The sequence below is a fragment of the Lepidochelys kempii genome, chromosome 6 (assembly GCF_965140265.1).
Source record: "Lepidochelys kempii isolate rLepKem1 chromosome 6, rLepKem1.hap2, whole genome shotgun sequence".
Classification (NCBI taxonomy): domain Eukaryota; kingdom Metazoa; phylum Chordata; order Testudines; family Cheloniidae; genus Lepidochelys; species Lepidochelys kempii.
In genome coordinates this window covers 125,098,688-125,117,482 of record NC_133261.1, presented here as the reverse complement: position 1 = coordinate 125,117,482, position 18,795 = coordinate 125,098,688, and the positions used below count along the sequence as shown (strand labels likewise).

The 18,795-nt window shown below is 39.5% G+C and overlaps 1 protein-coding gene across 1 annotated transcript in view; it reads right to left on the bottom strand.

The window, feature by feature from the left end:
- Positions 1 to 3,675: 3,675 nt before the first annotated feature.
- Positions 3,676 to 18,795, bottom strand: part of WDHD1 (WD repeat and HMG-box DNA binding protein 1) — a 56,005-nt gene continuing 40,885 nt past the window's right edge. The window contains exons 18-26 of the mRNA XM_073350066.1: positions 17,105 to 17,236; positions 16,064 to 16,278; positions 14,027 to 14,157; positions 12,544 to 12,600; positions 12,239 to 12,282; positions 11,943 to 12,101; positions 11,373 to 11,506; positions 9,708 to 9,843; positions 3,676 to 8,371 (exon numbers count right to left, since the gene is read on the bottom strand). Coding sequence (XP_073206167.1) covers positions 8,168 to 8,371; positions 9,708 to 9,843; positions 11,373 to 11,506; positions 11,943 to 12,101; positions 12,239 to 12,282; positions 12,544 to 12,600; positions 14,027 to 14,157; positions 16,064 to 16,278; positions 17,105 to 17,236 — 1,212 coding nt within the window. The 3' untranslated portion in view covers positions 3,676 to 8,167. The remainder of the gene's footprint in view (positions 8,372 to 9,707; positions 9,844 to 11,372; positions 11,507 to 11,942; positions 12,102 to 12,238; positions 12,283 to 12,543; positions 12,601 to 14,026; positions 14,158 to 16,063; positions 16,279 to 17,104; positions 17,237 to 18,795) is intronic.

Here is an 18,795-nt window from a genome sequence, read left to right as displayed (position 1 = left end):
CCTTTGGCCTGGATTAGGCCAACATGAGAAAATGTGGAGTGATATAAAACGGTCCAGGGACTTCATTAAAGGAACATTTTCAAAATCATGAGCCACGTCTTCTGCTTCTATCAGCTCAGGATCTGCCCCTATGTATTGTTAACAAGCCAGGGTCTTTTAAATAATCAAGAACATTATTAGTAAATACCTACAGAGAGAGAGAGAGAGATTCATTTGTACTGGACAAATATGATGCCAGGATGTGCAGCAATTGTATGGGTACTTGCAAAACCTTTAAGATGGGATTTTCAAAAGCACTTGTCATTCATCTATTTTAATTTAAATCAGGAGTTTTACCATTGGCATTTACCAAAGCAAATGCTAAGCGCTTTTGAAAAGTCACTCTTAAGTTAAAAATAATGTTCCTGGTGTGGTTTTGCAGTAGGCAGGCAGGAAGCTGATTAGCCTGCTTCACTAAATTTCTACCAGTCCAGTTCATTGTCCTACGTTTTCCATCATTTCACGTATCCGTTTTACTCCTTGGTAGACTGCCAAGCACAGTGTTGGTACCTGGCACACTAGGAATGAACATGTGTCAAGTCAGTGCTTCTGTAGCAGGGTTTGCGCCAATATAGAGCAGCAACGCTGCTGTGCTTGGTCTTCATTTATTTCATCCTGGGATCTCTAAACACTTTACCAGCAGTGTACAACTGAGCTGAAGTGGGAGAAACAAAGCGCAGCTACCTCTGAAATGGATTATCACTTTCATATACACACATACACCAGCAAAAACCACAGAATGGCAGGTATTACTACACACACACACACACACCCCTTTGTTTTTTTATTTCTGTGGCAAGAGGATGTCACAGGTAGGTAAAATAAGGTTCTGTTGCTCTCAGTCTAATCGCTTGAGGCCAGAATTGAGCCCAGTGCCTTGGAAATACTATAGATAGGAGAGGTAAAACAGGAATTTTTTTTGCCATCCATTATATTTCATCAGAAAAGTTTCAAACATTTTTCATGAAGTGTATTTCACAACATGGAGATTATATGGCCTAATGTGAAATAGCTCTGACTAGCAAACAGAATGTGCGTTGTTGAGCCACCTCATAAGGGGTCACATTTCCTGCTCCTTTTAGGACATGCTACTATGGTGCTATAATCCACATGCACAGGAAGGGGCATGCTCATGGAGACTGGATTTGGGACACATTTCACACTGGAAAAGAGATTAAACAAGAAACGTCATGTCAGAATCTGCTGTCACAATGCTCTGAATCCATCCCCAGCCAGTGGGCTGATAAGAGTTACGCAGCCCACAACAGCCTTAACTGGCAAATCCAGACATTTCACTTAAATAACCACTCTGCTTCTGCCATCTAGTAATAAGAACACATCCCAAACTAGTTAACCAAGCTGTCCAAGCCCAAGCACACTGTTACAGGCTATTGAAATGCCAACACTGGCCAACACCAGAGCAGCCACTTCTTTGAAACAACTTACAGCCCTGTAAGTTGAACGTACATCTCTGTCATGTTGCACTACTCATTCTTGCAGCAACAAGAAGGGGAAGATAAGATTTACCCAATAGTTACTTATTTTTCTAATCAGTAAACAGAAATGCAAAAGAAATCACGAGTGTGCAGGGAAGGAGCATATGGCTTGTTGGAGTGCCTCAGTGAGTAACTATTGCAGCAGAACATAAGAACAGCCATACTGGGTCAGACCAAACGTCCATCTAGCCCAGTATCCTGTCTTCCAAGAGTGGACAATGCCAGGTACCCGAGAGGGATTGAACAGAACAGGTAATCAAGTGATCCATCCCCTGTCGCCCATTCCCAGCTTCTGGCAAACAGTGGCGAGGGACACCATCCCTGCTCATCCTGGCTAATAGCCATTGATGGACCTATCATCCAGAATCCTTTAAGAACGGATAGATTTTCAGAAACCCAATCTAGGAATGGTCTATTTTAGTTAGACACAACATGTAATGTTAAGACAGTATTTAAATGCACAGAACCAAGTTTATCCTTTATGTATAATACTAGGAGAACACGAGTAGGTGCCCTTAGCAACCCAAACGACATAGGCAGCGGAGAGTCACTTTTCTTCACCTAATGGAGATGAGTATCTTAATTAAAAATTGCATTGCTAATTCACTGATACAAGATGATGACATAAACTTCTCAGTCAAATGTTATTCCACAAAAGAGCCTTCTCATTTGAACTCCCATGCCAGTTAGGAAAGAAAATTAAGAGGGCTTAAAAATCCTTGTATTAAAAGGCATTGTGACATTACCCCAGGGTACAAATTGCACAGTTGAACAGCTATGTCCCCTCAGTTTTCCAGGCTGGGGTGCCTTTCACACTGCTTTGCTGTGAGAACAACCACTCCCGATCTGCTCTCACACTGCCTCCAGCATGTAAATTACTCCCAGCTATACTGTATGAGAGCTATGTCAAACCACTCTTGAATTACACTGCAGAGCAACACCAGCAAATTCCCAGTCCCAGACTTTCCCCCAGAAATGTGCATCTTGTACCGCCCAGCCCTCTCCTGGACAACACAAGCTCATATACAGACTAGCATTTTATTAATAGAAAATGATATGCACAAATCCTGTTATCTCAAATGGAGTTTCCCAAACACTTCAGGTGCCACAAGTACTCCTTTTCTTTTTGCGAATACAGACTAACATGGCTGTTACTCTGAATCCAAACACACTGGTTTAAATAAAACAAATGTATTAACTACAGAAAGATAGATTTTAAGTGATTACAAGTAGTGAGGCATAAAAGTCAGAATTAGTTACAAGAAAATAAAAGATAAAACACAACTAATATATAACTTAACAAGCTAAATGAATTCAAAGCAAATGTCTCTCTCACCACGTGCTTCAGCAATCTTACTGGCTGGTTTCCATCCAGCCAAGATGCCTCCCCTAGTTCAGTGTTACTTTCCTTGTCTTTCAGGTGTTGTTGATGCTGTGGGCAGAGAGAAAAGGGGTATTTTGAGGCATCTGTTCCCCTTTCTTAAAGTTCTCTTTTCCTTCTGAAAATCATCCCCAGCTGGGGTTCAGGAGACAAAGTCAGTGGGGATGGGAACCTCCAGCTGTTTGTTTGACAAGATGTAAATTTCTCGCTCAAACCCTTTTTCCTGTCAAAGAATGGCTACTTAACCTGGTGATAGTCCATTTGATTTTGTTGACACCTGCTGAGGCTTCACTTTGCCTTTTGTCTCTGAGAAACTGGTTTGGAACCTGTCTGAGTAGTATCATACCGTAGAATCTTATAACTTTACATACAATGTTGCCACAATAGTTTACCAGGACAGTAATGATCAGCAAATTATGAGTTTTCAAATGATACCTCACAAGGTATATTTTGAACAAAATTTATCTTAGTCATGTAAAAGGGGTAAACACAGTGATACAGACTGTCACAGGTATAAACTCTACAGTATTTTATTTGACTATATCTTGTCTAAACAATATGGATACTTAACATCCAGGACATGGGGTTGATTATTGCTGTTATTTAAAGGGCAGTGAAAGAAAACAGTGTGGACAAATCCAATATTCTGAGGACTACAGATACTATTTTATGCTCAGGAGTCTTCAGATTCCAAAAAAATTAATCATCACAGACTTATGCAAAACAAGTGGCTAAGAAATTGGGGAGGGAGAGGGCGAGGAAGAAGGAAGAAATACCAGGCTTTATTTTTGCAAGTACCTTGGCAGTACAGGCCAGAGAAAATTAGACAAGGCAAGCTATGCAAAGTACATTTCAACAATTCTTTGTGAGCCCAAGCATCATCCTTGGTGCCCTCAGGCAACCCACCTACCAGATCATTAAACAGATCTATGAACCAAGTGCAGAGGCTGTGTGAGTCTGGCAGTCATGAATTTGTGCCAATGGGGAAAAAGCACATTTTTCTTCACTTGGAAGACAACACACAGACCTTCGAAGCCTCACTTCTCTGTGTTGGAAGCTCCCTCAGTTTGTGTTAAACTTCCTTAAAATTAACTCTTTCCTCTGATGAAGGATTTTGCTCTGTGTTTGAATGAGGCACTTAAAATTTAACCTTTAAAAAAAAATTAAAAATCCCTCATTCCAGTTGGCACAGCTTGAAAGCCTTGCATAATTGTCTTGTTTTGGACTCAAATATTATGGAGCAAGTGCATGGAAGGCCAAAGAAAATGTTCCTTAGTAGGATGATTGGTGTATTTTACTTATTTATAGCACAAATGTTTCTCTCTTGAAGAGGTGTGTAGGTTATGAAATGCAATATGCCTGGTATTCAGGTATATTTTGCCTGTGTTCAATTTAATCTGATCTTTAGGATGGCTGAGTACTGTAACTCCCATTTGAAGTCAATGGGTCTCAGCATGTCTTTTAGGCTCAAACCTCAAGTGTTGCACTTATAAAACCCTTCTTTAAGATGGGACCTCAGTGTGTTTCTTTTAGGGATGTAAATATTGTTTAAAAAGTTAACCGTTTAATCGGTTAACTGATTAAAGGGAGAGGGGCTGGGGCCGCTCCAGCTGGCGTTGCTCTAGCCAGCCCAGGGCTGGGGTCAGCCGGCCGATGCGGCTAGAGTTGGCCGGCCGGCCCGGGGCTGCTCCAGCTGGTGGGCAGCTGGGGCTGCTCCACCCAGCACAGCAGGGGTCAGCCAGTTGGCGCGGCTGGGGCTGGGATTTGCTGGCCTGGGGTTGAAGGTTAACAGTTAGGCTGGGTTAACTGATAAGACTAATGCTTACCTGTTAACTGTTTAAAATTTACCTCCCTAGTTTCTTTATGTAACTAAGTGGATGTGCAACCACTGAAACACATCAGCCATTAAAAGCCACCAGACAACTTTCATTTTGTGACCGTTGCAGCACGACGTGTGCGTCCTTACAGACTACATGGTGTTTTTTTTTAAGATCACTGGGCAAATTGTAGCAGTCACAGCTTCTCAGCAAGAAGCATCTCTGACCTAGGCATTGACAGTATGAGACAGATATATATGGTCTAATTGCAATGATTTTCCATTGCGGAAAATTGTTGCACTGAGCCATAGCTGAGACTTCACAATGCTATCAGCGGTGAAATTTTATGGCGCTCTTGCTATGAGTTACTGTGGCAACCAAAATGACAGCAAAAGCAGATGCCAAGTAAACTAAAACACCTAAGGGGGTTCAGCGAAGATGGGTAAAGATGTTCTTCTAGTGTGAACACTATAGTAACTGTTATCCATTTTGTCCATACAACTTCATTTTGAACATCATCTTTCTGACATAATGCACGAGAAAACAGCTTTCTGGGGTCACATGCAATGAGATGGTTGAGCAAAACAAAATCCTTTTCCCCAAAGAAATAAAGTTAAACTGACCAAAAAGATTCTTTCTTCAGCGGGGATTTGAAAAGAGGTGAAAGCAGTGAGGATAAGAGGTAGTTCACTCCAAATGACAGGAGCCACGGCAAAGACTCTCTCACCAATACTAAGGAGAAGACAGCCGAGCAGTTGGCCAATATTCAGAGCCTTGCTGGGCTGTTCCCATTAGGAAGAGAAATTGATTATGTGAATCAGCTGTTTCCTCAATGCGATCCTGTTTACTTCAAAAGAATGTACACAAAGCCCTGTTTCCCTGAACACTGAATGAACAAACAGCAGGCAGTTTCCTTGCTCATGATTTCCAAGGCAGGCTTCGCAGACAGTCCTGTGCCAGACATGCCAAACCCGCGGGGAAAAATGCAGAAATTGGCCTTGTTTTTGGCTTAATTGGCTTGTGAGTTGCTTGTTGGATAGTTTTTGGCTTGTAGCTTCTTGCAGCTTGTTGCTGCCGCTTTTTTTTTTTTAATTGGCTCCTGGCGAGCAGGGGCAAGGGTCAAGCCAGGGGAAGAGGGAGAGCGTGTCGGGGTGCACAGCGGGCCCACCACAGTCCCAGACTGCATTTCGGAGGAATCTAGTCACATAGAGTGTTGGGGTTCTTAGGGATTGGCTTGTTTTGAAATGGGATTAGCTTGATTTTTGGCTTATTGTCAAAGTCGGGGTGCTTATTTGCCATGTGAAAGTTGGCAACTGTGTCCTGTGCCCCAAGGAGCTCTTTCTCAGGGCCATGCTCACAAATGCTACTCTGACTTTCTGCATAGGACTCCAGATCAATGCCCCAGCATTTGCAATCAGTCCCAGGGAAATCCCTCTTATTCTCCCTTCCCATGAGATCTAGTACCTTGGATGGTGGTTTCTTCTGTTTTAGCCGTCTCACTCCATCAAGGTGCTCAATTATTTCTTCCATTTAACTTGAATGAAGGGTGGCTAGCACAAGGTCTGTGCAGCCATAAACACCTTCTAGAATAACAGTACACAGATAGTGCTAGAGAAGCAGACTGAGGGTATCTCTATATTGCAATCACAGGGTCTGATTGCAGCTTAAGTAGACACACCCAAGCTAGCTTAGATGGAGCTAGTCGAGTCCTGGTAGTAGTAAAGCAGCAGCAGCAGCATGCGCTTCAGTACAGACTGGAGAAGCCCACCACAAACCCTGGGTAATTACTTGCCGGGCTAGCCTGTGTTGAAGCATGCACTGCCATAGTGTCACTGCTTGGGTACTCGAGCTAGCTAGATTAAAGCCAGCTCACGTAGGTCTACATGTGCTGCAACCGCACCCTGTGATTTCAAGACAGACAGACCCTGAGGACAGACTATGGTCGGAGAGGAGGTGTGGAGTGAGGTCATTGAAGGCTCCAGCCTCCTGCACTTGTCATGCTGCCATGACCAGACATGTGAGATAGGTGTATGCCTCAGTGTTTTATAGTATATACACACATAAAATGTACTATGTAAATCTTAGGAATTCAGTCAGTATTTTCTAAAATAGCAGCATTTGCATAATGATCCCAGAATGGTTTAATCTGTTTTCTCTCTTTTTACTTACTGATGTGTACAGTGCCTTATATCATTTGTTTAAAAGCATGTAAGAGTAAAAACAGTATGCAAAAGTTTGTGTTTATCAAATACAGATAGATTATTTAAGCTTCATATTAACTGGGTTAATACATCTTCAGATTTTCTTCCATTTGCTTGCTCATAGCTGCCAAGATCGCCTCCACTTTTCCACATATAATGAAAATTGCCGTGATACGCTGAAATCTCAAGGTCAAGTTTTTCAAAATGAAAAACATTAAAACGTACAAAAATTCTCACTTTATCACTAACATCTGAAATTTAAATTCTCTAGGATTTAAGAGGTTTTTGCTAAATCTGTTACTCCTAGATCTTAAAATGAAAATCAATGTGTGCTTGACTTCCAGTCATCAGATACTGTATTTTATCCATCTGCAAGAACGGTGTATATAACTGGCTTCTGACTATGAGGTGCAAGTCTACTTCCTAGTGCAACATGAAAAAACTGAAAAGGAGACTTCCACCAACCTAAACACAGAAATGTTCACATTTTATTTTAAACAAATATTACATACAAAACCCACAAATTCTAAAGTTAAGAGCGCTTTATGGACCAAATCCTGGGGTAGAGTTCTTCTGCAGAGTGTAGGTCAGGGGAGGAGCATACGCATGTACACACAAGACAGCTTAAACCTCTCCTCTGTACACCCACTGTTTCCAGTACAGCTTCGGTACGTGGCTGGACCCTCATTACTAAATTAGGCTGCTGGAGCTCAACGGCTGGAAATCACCATAAGGAGTTGAAACTGCAGCCAAAGATCAGTATGGTACAGGGGCATCTTTCTCTTCCCCCATAGCTTTTTCTCCTTTCTACATTGACAGGAGGAAGAGTAAGTGACATAAGAGCCCCTACTTTGGCTCGACAACACCATGAGATCATCCTTACACTTTGCTGATTCTCCATGGGCTAACTAGCTGGCTTTGGGATCAAATATCACAACCGGTACGGCACACAAAGGCAATGAGGCATCATAGAATCTGGCCCTATATCTAGAAAATAATCAGTGAATTATGACTATTTGTATTAACTATACACACTTCATATAAAAATTAATTTGCATGAAGGATCTCAGGGATGCTGCATCACTTCCATCATTCCACTTTGTAAAGGAATCTTTAGGACAAAACACTTACTCTTTTTTGCAAGTGCACTTAGAGTATGTTGGCAAAATTTCTTAATACTGGAGAAACTAATGTCTTGAGACAAGAAAACAGTGGAAAGGTACCAATTTTGATTTAGCTCTGCTTGAAAGCAAAGGCTGACAATCTGACATCTGTAGATGGATCTAACGGCTTCCGCTTTTTGGGCAAACTGGAGTCCTCCTTTGATTTTTCTTCTAGTTTCTCTTTCTCCTCATTCTTTGCATCTGCTGGGCGCTTCCTCTTTTTTGCTTCAGCTGAATTACTAGCTGCTCCTCCTTTGGCTTTCTCTGTCCAGATCTTAAAAAAGCAGGTATGTTAAAAAACTAAAAACCAAGCATATTATTGTGAATTCTACTACCCTACCATATAATCACAGAAAGAAAACATCTGCAGAATAAGTCAGCACTGGAATAGTGACTACACTGACCACTGCTAAAGTTTGAGACACATTGGTAAGGTTGGAAATTACTTCCCAAGTCCAGCTTGTGCTACTGTGAGACTCTTCTTTACATCAATATCTTAACTAGTCTAGTTGTGAACACTAATGGTAGTATTTTAATGATCAGTCTTGACAAATTATTCAATGGTCCTTTGTTCTAATTGCACACACACACACACACCACGTTAAGGTTGTGTTTAAGTAATTTTGACAACAAAAAGAAATATTAGTGATACAACAATATCGCTTAATATTGTTAATTCCATATTAAGATATGTACCTATACGTGTCAAGACAATGTAATTGGATGTCTTAATGTGAATGACCCAAATATCAATAAATAAAAACTCCCTCACCCGCCAAAAAAATGTATTATGTTTCTCTCAATTTAGCATGATGGATATTTAATGCCCCAGGCTTTAGAGCACAGTTATAGTCCCTTTGTTGATTTCTCTAGCCTATACATTTTAAAAGCCAGGTTTTATTCAGGCCTTGGTCCGTTTGTTTTTGCAGGTGAAATTTGGACATCTAATCACTAATATTTGCACCACGAGATCACTACAGGTCCAAAATAGCAAAGTTTTCTTGCCTTCCTTCACATGTCTTTTCTGTAACAAATAAGGAAGTGCTGCACACACCATTTCACGTAAAGATGGTCTAACCAAGGCATTGTGAAGAACTATTATCTCTTTGCTCTTACATGCCACAGCTTATTTATACATACCATTATGGCATTTGCTATAACTGCAGACTGTAAGTGCTTGTCTAATTTGCTGTGCATGATCACATCTAGGTCTTCTCAATATTTCTCCTTTGTAACAAGTATTCTTCCATTTTGAACTTCCGTTTGGTGTTTTCACCTCTTTCTCTCACCTTACTAATTCTTGACCACTTCTCTGAACTTTTAAATTCCTTCCTTTACTAGTCTCTGCATCCTTTCCAAATCTGATTTCATGTCTGCAATTTACTCTTGCAAACATTACTCCTTCCTCTAAATCATTATGAAAATAAACAATTTATAAAGATCTGGCTGATAATTAAAGCATGTATTTTGGGTTTTGGCCTGGTATAATATTTTGAGTCCAGATGGAGAGCAGCAGCATTTAAGGAAATTTCAAAACTGGAATTTCCACAGGATTCAGTGGTAAAAGAGAAACAATTCTTGAAAAATATAGCGCAACACGGCTTTCTTACCATCCTTTCATCAGATGACAGCACTCTAAATTGACTCATGCCTTCTTTTATTATGTCTGCTTCCTCCAAATCAGGATTATCTGCCAAAATACTCTCTCTGTTTTCTTCTAGCCACATCTGGAATCCTGTCTTTGGTCTAAAATTGTCACAAAAAATAATTTCCAGTGTATGAAGCCTATAGAACAACTTTACAAAAATAGCATTTGCAACAAGAACTGATTGGAGTGTTTTTTATTGCCACAGAGATCCTGTCTAGAAAAGCAAGTCAGCATACTCAGCAGTTTCTATTCTCTCTTCAGAACAGTTCACCAGTAGGTTGCAGCAACAGATCAAATCTGAGTGTTTTTAAAACAGAGTACTTGACTTTAAAACAGTGGTGGGCAACCTGCGGCCCATGGTCAATGTAAACAAATTGTCTCACGGCCCACCAGCAGATTACCCTGATGGGCCACACGCAGCAGGTTGCCCACCACTGCTTTAAAATGATCTCTGCTAAAAAGTTCTCTTTTCAAATTGGAGACTTTCATGCAAGTCCCTTATGAATCTGGAACCACTTGTGAAGCCTTTAGATTTAGATTTTAGATGTCAGGAAATGTTTCAAATTTAAATACTTCCAGTACTTCCATCTAGCATAGCAGCATGGCTTAACCTATTGTTCAACAATCAATATCAGATGCATAAATAATACCCAGGCAGAAATCATGGCCGAGGGCCTAAAACTTACATTACACATCGTACATGACTATCAGTCACATACAAATGAACCTCTCTCAAAGTGACACAAAATCAGCTGTGAATGGATTTTCTGTAACTATCGGGAGACATGCAACATTCTATGCTTTCACTGTGTTTTCCTTACAATCGCACGATTTGTTTTATGCAGAGACAAGTTTGACAATACATATACTATAAATAGCAGCCAGCTAAGATCATAAAAGTGGCTTCACAACTGCAAAAACTTATTAATGAATGCTCTTATCATGGTTTTATACAGCTTCATCTCATTCCAATGCCATCAGAAATCGTTCCTACAATCTTGGTGTGTAAGGACTACCTCTAGAGGCGAGGCAGCTAAGTCTTCATACTCAATTAGCTAGTGAGACTCAGAAGATGAATATAACAGAAGTGTTGACGCACCACTTTTATAGCTCATGTTCCAAAATGTTCAAACCAAACTTTTAAAAAAAAATGTGACACTTCTAGGGTACATCAACATTGCAGCCTGGGGCGCAAATGGCAGCTCATGTAGATGTAATCTAGCTAGCTCGCGAAAAACAGAAGTGAAGATGCTACAGCACAGGCTTCAGTGCGGGCTGCACAAGTCCACCTGACCCTTCTGGGTATGTACTCACTTGCGCAGCAACTGCTGAAGCCCATGCGGCTGCATCCTCACTTCTATTTTTAGTAAACTAGCTAGAGCACAGCTAGCATGGGTTCATCTCTGAGAGTTACCATTCACACCCCTGGTTGCAAAGCAGACATACCATGAGACTAGCCAGATCTAAAGCACTGAAGAACATTAATGTACAGATGAGAAAAATGAAATAGCAACAATTAATGAGCCTTATATTAGAAATGCAGACATTTCTGAAATTGTGTCAAGCGTATACATCAAAATTAAAATTAAGTGTTATGTGAGAAACAAAATCCCTTGTATTCACTCACTTTTTGTTTTCAGTGTTTTCAGTGGCAGCATATTGGATTTCAGGCAATATATTTTCAGCTTTTTCTTCTCTTTCTTCTACTGTTTTGTCACCAGCATGGGGTGTACGGGGCTGGAAAAAAGTGGCTGCTAAAGCCTATAAAAATTTATAGAGATTTTAAAAAATCCACTGGTGATATTTACACATTGTGAATACGTCTACATCTGACAATACAAATCACATCATCCCAAGGAAAAGCGATTTGACTGAGGGTTTCTGTTGTTAAACTGATGGTTTAAAACCTTAAGATGGTACATGGTTATTGTCAATACGCTATTATTAAATAAGAATAACTACTGAAGTCACCGCAAGGACATGCTTTCTACAGCTTGACAAAAAAAATCTCATATTGCTTTTTAGTCTGCACATGGTGTAGTTCTACACATTTCTGTACTCTGCTTGGACAGAGTTTACCATCTGGGTTGTTTCATTCAATCAACAGTGTTTCCTATATGCAATAAGAGCAGGGAAAATTCAATTTTACTCACTAACTTTTTGCTCACTGAACTAGTGTAAAGACCGGAAATATTACCTGCTTGGACTTGGGCTTGGGGATCAGAGGCTTTATAACTGGAGACTTTTGTTTGTTTACAGCCCGGCTGTTAGGTGTTGGGGTATTCTTGGAGAACTTGCTCATATTATCTAGAATGTTAGCTGAATGAGCTGTTGGGTCTTTTTGATTAGCAGATACCTAAAGTAACAAACAGTTGGGAGTATTTTATTTTCAGTGACAAAAGGGAGTCTTCTTTTCCAAAGAATTTCTTTTATATGAAAATCTTAACTTTAAAAAAAAAAAAATCACTATCAGATGAACTGCAAAATTCTTACCTTAAAGGGATTGACTCGTCCTTGGCTGCTTGATGTAATTACAGCTTTTGTTACAGAAAAGGGAAAAAAACAACACATGAAAATCTGAGAAGTATTGTGTGTGTTCCATAAGATTAAATGGAACATTTTTCATTTTATTTCCTTAATTAGAAAAATAAAAGTATTCCAGCCTTGTTAAATGAAAACAAAGGTCTGCACTTTTACTACGATGTTAGGAAACAGGAGGCGAGGCAGATGGATAGATACTGACAACAAAATGATAGACCTGACAACAACATTTTCTTATTGGAATGAGATTTACTCACCAGATTTAGGAGTAGACATTTCTGGCAATCCTACAGTTTTGCAGAATGGATTCTGTCCTTCAGAATAAAAAGATACATTTTAAACTCATAACAAAACGCAAATATTAAAACAGCACAACTCATTTTAAAAAAATCCTAGTGAACTCATATGTAACTTTCATCATTACTTTATATTTTAATATTTGTGTAAGTGCTTTAACAGACACATTTAAATCATTGTATCCCTATTTGGGCTCACCTTTTCTAAGAAGAAGGAAAGAGCTGAATGTTTACTTTGCTAAGCTAAGCTTTACTTTGCCACTTTTATGGATAACCCCACTTAAACTTCATCTTTTTGAGCAGTAGAAGCAACAGCATTTATTTAAAAGAATTTCTAGTACTTAAAGTGTTACCATAATACAGAAAAGAGCATGCTAAGAAAAAATGAACTTATAATTGCAGGTCTTCAAAGCAAGTTTCAGTGTTCGCACTCTTCACTCCTTCAAACAATACGGTAAGCACATGCTAGACAGTAGTTCAGTGATTATTTCCCCTCCAACCCCTCCATCTTAGAGTCCAAAGCATTCATATTACTATATATGTATTAACACACAGAAGGCGGGAAATGGAAAGCGCACAAGGAGATGCGTGCTAGAAAGTCTGTCTGGAGATGATAGTGAAGATATAGCAGAGCATCACAAGCTCCCTATAACCCTTTTCCTTCAGGTGCCCCAGAAAATGGGCATTGGCAGCCAGGGAGAGGGCACAGCCAGGGTGTGCCTTCATTCTGTTAATTCAGTTCATGTAAGAGCTGAAATGAAACCAAGAAAACAGTTCCATCAGATAAGCCAGAAGTCAGCAGGTGCTATTGTTAAAAATGAAACCACCAAAAAAAAAAATGCAATGATAGTAACGTAGTTAAGTGGGATGTTCAAACCAGACAGAACATGTCTAATGGTTAGTGTCCTAACTGGAGTCAAGAATACTTATTTCTTTCCACTGACTTAAGTGGGCTTTGGATCAGGCCCTATGTGTAGAGCCCTACAAATCCACTGATATCTGCTTTGCATCCGCAGATATGGATATCCACGGACCATTTTTGCAGATTGAGGATGGATGCGGATCCAAATTTTATATCTAAAGCCTTGCAATTCTGCAGATATCAGCTTTATATTTGCGGATCATTTTTGTGTATCGCAGCTCAGATGCGGATACAAATTTTGTATCCGTGCAGGGCTCTACCTATGTGTCTGACCTGCTGTGTCACTTAACATCTGTGCCTCACTTTCCTTGTAAGATGGAGATGATACTTACCTACCTTACATTGGTCTCCTGAAAATTAATTCTTTAAAAATGTTAAACGTTATATAAATTGTTGTGTTATCATCCAATCCATTTTATAAAGTTATGAGGGGAATTTCCACAATGAAAAATTAATTCCTATTAAATCTGTAAAACAAAGGTCTGTGTAAACTTCCCAACCTGTCCCAAAAGTGTTTCTTACTAAATTTTTGTATTTCTGGCATTTTTTCCACTTCCTCAACTGCATCAGCTTCCTTGCTGTCTTCCATATCTTGTTCATGCAGAAGGTTTCTGACTCGAGGCTGGCTCCACTCTGTACCAGAGTTGCTATAACTAAGTGGAAATAATTAATTTTAATAAGGTTGTGCATGAAACTCCACCTCATCCAAAGGGAAAGAGGAACACTCATTAACAGAAAGGAATAAAGTAAGACCAAGTTACATTTCTGTATTAATTTTATAAAATGAAAACAGTCTGGGCTTTTTTTTTTTTTTATTATGCTGTTGATTAATCTGTGGTATGACAGTCAAAACAATTCAAGGGTTTAATAAATTAAATATCAATAACCACTTCAGTGCCACCACCACACAAAATACGTTCAGCACCACCACCACAGTATTCCTATGACACTAAGGGGGATCACAAGTGCCTGTGTTTTCTCTTGAAGTTCACAACACTGAATTCAAACAGCCTGCACTGACCTCCAATGTACTCAGAACTCAAAGGCTCAAAGACAGACCACACAATTTTACCTTACTCCCCAAGATGGGCAAGAGAAAGGTGGGCTCTGAATAAGAAGAACCTTGCAACCATTTCTGGAGGAAGAGTTAAGGAGAAAGGTGCTAACTATTGAGGAAAGGGATAAAACATCCGAGATCTCCTGCTATATAGTGTTGACAATTTGCAAAAATATAAATGGGCCAAGTTTTCAAGACTAATAATTTAATTATGCACACATGCCAATTACATGCACAAACTACTCATTTAAATACAAAGCCAAATTACTGGATTCATATATTTTCAAACTGCAATTTAGGCAGAAAATGTTAAAAATATGATCTTGTATTTTACTGAAATCCCATTAAATTACCAAGTACATTTTCTATATTTCTCTCTCAATCTTTGCTGATTACTAAGATGTGCGTATATGTAAACAGAAGCTCTCGTTTTCCAACAAGACTCTTACAGCAATGACTGAATCTGGCAATAAGAACAATCTAGTTTTCGTGATATAATCCAACCCTAGAAGAGACTAAAATCACCAACATTAGACTGTGGCTTCCATTCATGAACCAGGAAATTGGAGCAGACTACTTGGAAGGGAGTTATCAACCTGTTTGCAGGCACATATTCCAAAGGAAACCTGCACACATTTTTACGTATGGGCCTTAAACTTGTTGCAAAATTAAACTTCTTTCTATCAAAATAAGCTCCCTAACTTTATGCACTGTACTGTGATGCCATTATCTCAATGCTGGTGAAAGGCTGTGAAAGCTTTTCTATCACTGGATTAGTGATACTGTTTAATACCAGCTCTAATCCTGTCTATTCCTAGAGGGGACAGGTGCTGTAAAGAACATCCACTGTGGCTGTAAATCGCAACTAAGGGCTGTTCTACCACATTCTTGCATTGAAATAACTAAATTGGTTTTAAGTCACAATTTTTGTTATTTTGGTGCAAGTCTGCGTGTGGACACTAATAACAAAAGGTGTGCATTAAAACTGATCTAGTTATTTCAGGATCAGTTTGTGTGTAGACCAGCCTTAAGTCCCTGCACTGCCAACTCAGCCTAGAATCTCGAGAAATCAATCTGCGTTCCTTCAGCCTCATGCATCACCAACAGTAGTTTGCAATCAGAAATTAGTTCTATTCTATATAGGTTCATATGCCACCCTCATTACTGTGGTATTTGAGTGACTTCGATAAAAATTCTTCCAACACCACATAAGCAGGAAATGAACCAACCCACTCTCTCTAGCTTTGCTGGCTCTTCAGAGCTAATTTATTAAAATGAATCCCAAGGAGTAGAGCTATTGAACAACACAGCTCTACTTTTATATAGATCATTGTTAGAGTAGAATCACACTAGGATTAGAGCCAATTGTCACACACTAATAAATATATTGCATGTTTATAGCATCAGACAATAAAATTGTATTGACTGCACCATAGTTTTGAATATATCCGTATTAACAAAAAAATCTGCAGGTTTCTTTATCATGTCAAAATTATTTTTACCCAGCATTCAGATGGTTTCGGAAATCCTCCTCCTCCTCATTTTCTTCAGGTGCTGCCATCTCTGTCGCTTTCTCTACAGCCATCTCACTAAGCCGCTGGGCTAGTATTAGTTTTCTAGAGCGAGATGCATACTTGATAGCTAAATTGACAGCATTTTGGGTCATGAAGTCAGCAAGCTCCACACAACGAAATTCACGTTCCAGTTTACACGAAAGCTAAGAAAGAAAAACAATCCTTTAGTTACACACTCCACAGGCATGCTTCCTAGAATAACCGAAAGAGAATAATTAATCATAGTAATGGCACTAAGCACCACCAACTTAATATCTCATAAGGGGTATAGCTTAGCCAGACACCTGTATATACACCTTATAGCTCCCTTATTTTGTAAGGACAGTAACTTTTCTTAGGCAACACAGACCTATTGGCCAATTATATATACACACACACATATATATAAAAGCCTGGAAATTCAAAATAGTTTTTTAATAGGAGCATGCATGGATATGCAAGCCCATCAATTAAGGCTTTCGTTTATTAAAAAAATGTTGGAAATTTAGTAATCATGACAGTGAAATTTTAACAACACTCCCTTGAACAACGAACAATAGACCTTATCCTGCTCTCCTGGCTCTCTTGATTAGTGTTACTGATTTCAGTGTGCCTACTTGCATAAGAGAATTTAACAGGATTTGCACAATGTGGGCAGGAAGTATGCAAACATTTCACATAGCACTGCCAACACAATTCAATTCTGACCCTGCAATACCTATAGTATTCTGGTGCTAGACATATTAGGCAGAGAGTGCCAACAATACTTAATGGTATAGCAAAAAAAGTAGTTCTCTCTGTGCAACACCTTTTCCACGATTGAGAAGCAATACTGTGGCTAAAATCATATAGTGTGTTAGGTGGATAACTGTACACATGGAAGAAAATGACAAAGTAGCTATCCATAATTAAACTGCATCAAATACCATCTACTGAAAATTAATGCTCAACAATAATCTTTAATTTCTTTTGCATTTAAATTTTACTTACAGCAAACAATTTCATTAAAAGCTCCTGCTGTTCTTTTGCTGCCTCATTTTTAGCATTTTCATCGTATTCATATCCATTTTTGGATAAATAATCCAAGTGATTGTGAAACACTACTGAACGCCAAAATTGTTCCTGAATAAGAGAGAGGGGGAAAAAAGCATACTAAAGGCCAGGAAAAAAAAAGTGCTTAGTACTTTCCACCAACTTGTATCAAATTATTCTCTAATGTTCCTTTTCACATTCTGTTGGGGCAAGAGATAGATATTTGTCCTTAAGCCTTTATCTGCAAAAGAAAAACATACCACACTAAGAACTTGGACAAATTGGAGAGAGTCTAGAGAAGAGCAACAAAAACGATTAAAGGTCTAGAAAACATGACCTGTGTTGGAAGATTGAAAAAACTGGGTTTGTTTAGTCTGGAAAAGGGAAGACAGAGAGGACATGCTAACAGTTTTCAAGTATATAAAAGGTTGTTACAAGGAGGAGGGAAAAAAATGGTTTTTCTTAACCTCTGAGGATAAAACAAGAAGCAATGGGCTTAAACTGCAGCAAGGGCGGTTTAGGTTGGACATTAGGAAAAGCTTCCTAACTGTCAGGGGGGTTAAGCACTGGAATAAATCACCATGGGAGGTTGTGGAATCTCCATCATTGGAGATTTTTAAGAGCAGGTTAAACAAACACCTGTCAGGAATGGTCTAGAAAATACTTAGTCCTGCCATGAGTGCAGGGGACTGGACTAGATGACCTCTCAAAGTCCCTTGCAGTCCTATGATTCGAACTTTATGGCATGCTTGTAAACCACATCATATCCACACACAAAAGTGCTCCAAATAGTGTTGTCAATGTTGGTTGTATGTATTTCTGGAGGTTTCATCACATGACATAATCTTTAATTAAAGATTAATCTTTAATTCCTGGAGACTCCAGGACAATCCTGGAGGGTTGGCAACCCTAGCTCCAAACAGCTTACATGCACAACAAATGCCATTTATATTATACTTGTTCACAGCTGGATTGAATCTAGTCTAATCGGAACTATCTGAGCCTTCACCAGTTTAGTGCTAGAGTGGACAATGCTAAACCATTCAGAATAAAACAGTTCGAACAGTCCTACTACTACTGTGCTACAGTGCATGGGCAGCCTTTCAAAATCCCCAGAATCCACTGCTTCTGGGAGCTGTAACAGAAACTGTAGGATAGAATACCAGAAGGCATTTTAAGTGAAACAGTATAAAACAGCACTAGCATGGACACTGGCCAAAACTGCAGTGGTCTGCAACACAAATAAACAGAGCTAACATGCACAGTCGGAACCATTTGTGTTTAAGCTAGTCCATGCTCAATGGATCAATTGGGAACCGTTCAGTCCTGTAGCGTGTAGACGAGTGGTTCTCAAACTTTTGTACTGGTAACCCCTTTCACAAAGCAAGCCTCTGACTGAGACCCCCCTTATAAATTAAAAACACTTTTTTATATATTTAACACCATTATAAATGCTGGAGGCAAAGTGGGGTTTGGGGTGGAGGCTGACAGCTCGTGACCCCGCATGTAATAACCTTGGGACCCCCTGAGGGGTCCCGACCCCCAGTTTAAAAACCCCTGTAGACACTACCTAAAATACAAGCTCCCTCCAGCCAAATTAACACTTCAGGAAGTCCTTCTTCCACTGCTTGGCAAGGACAATGAGACAC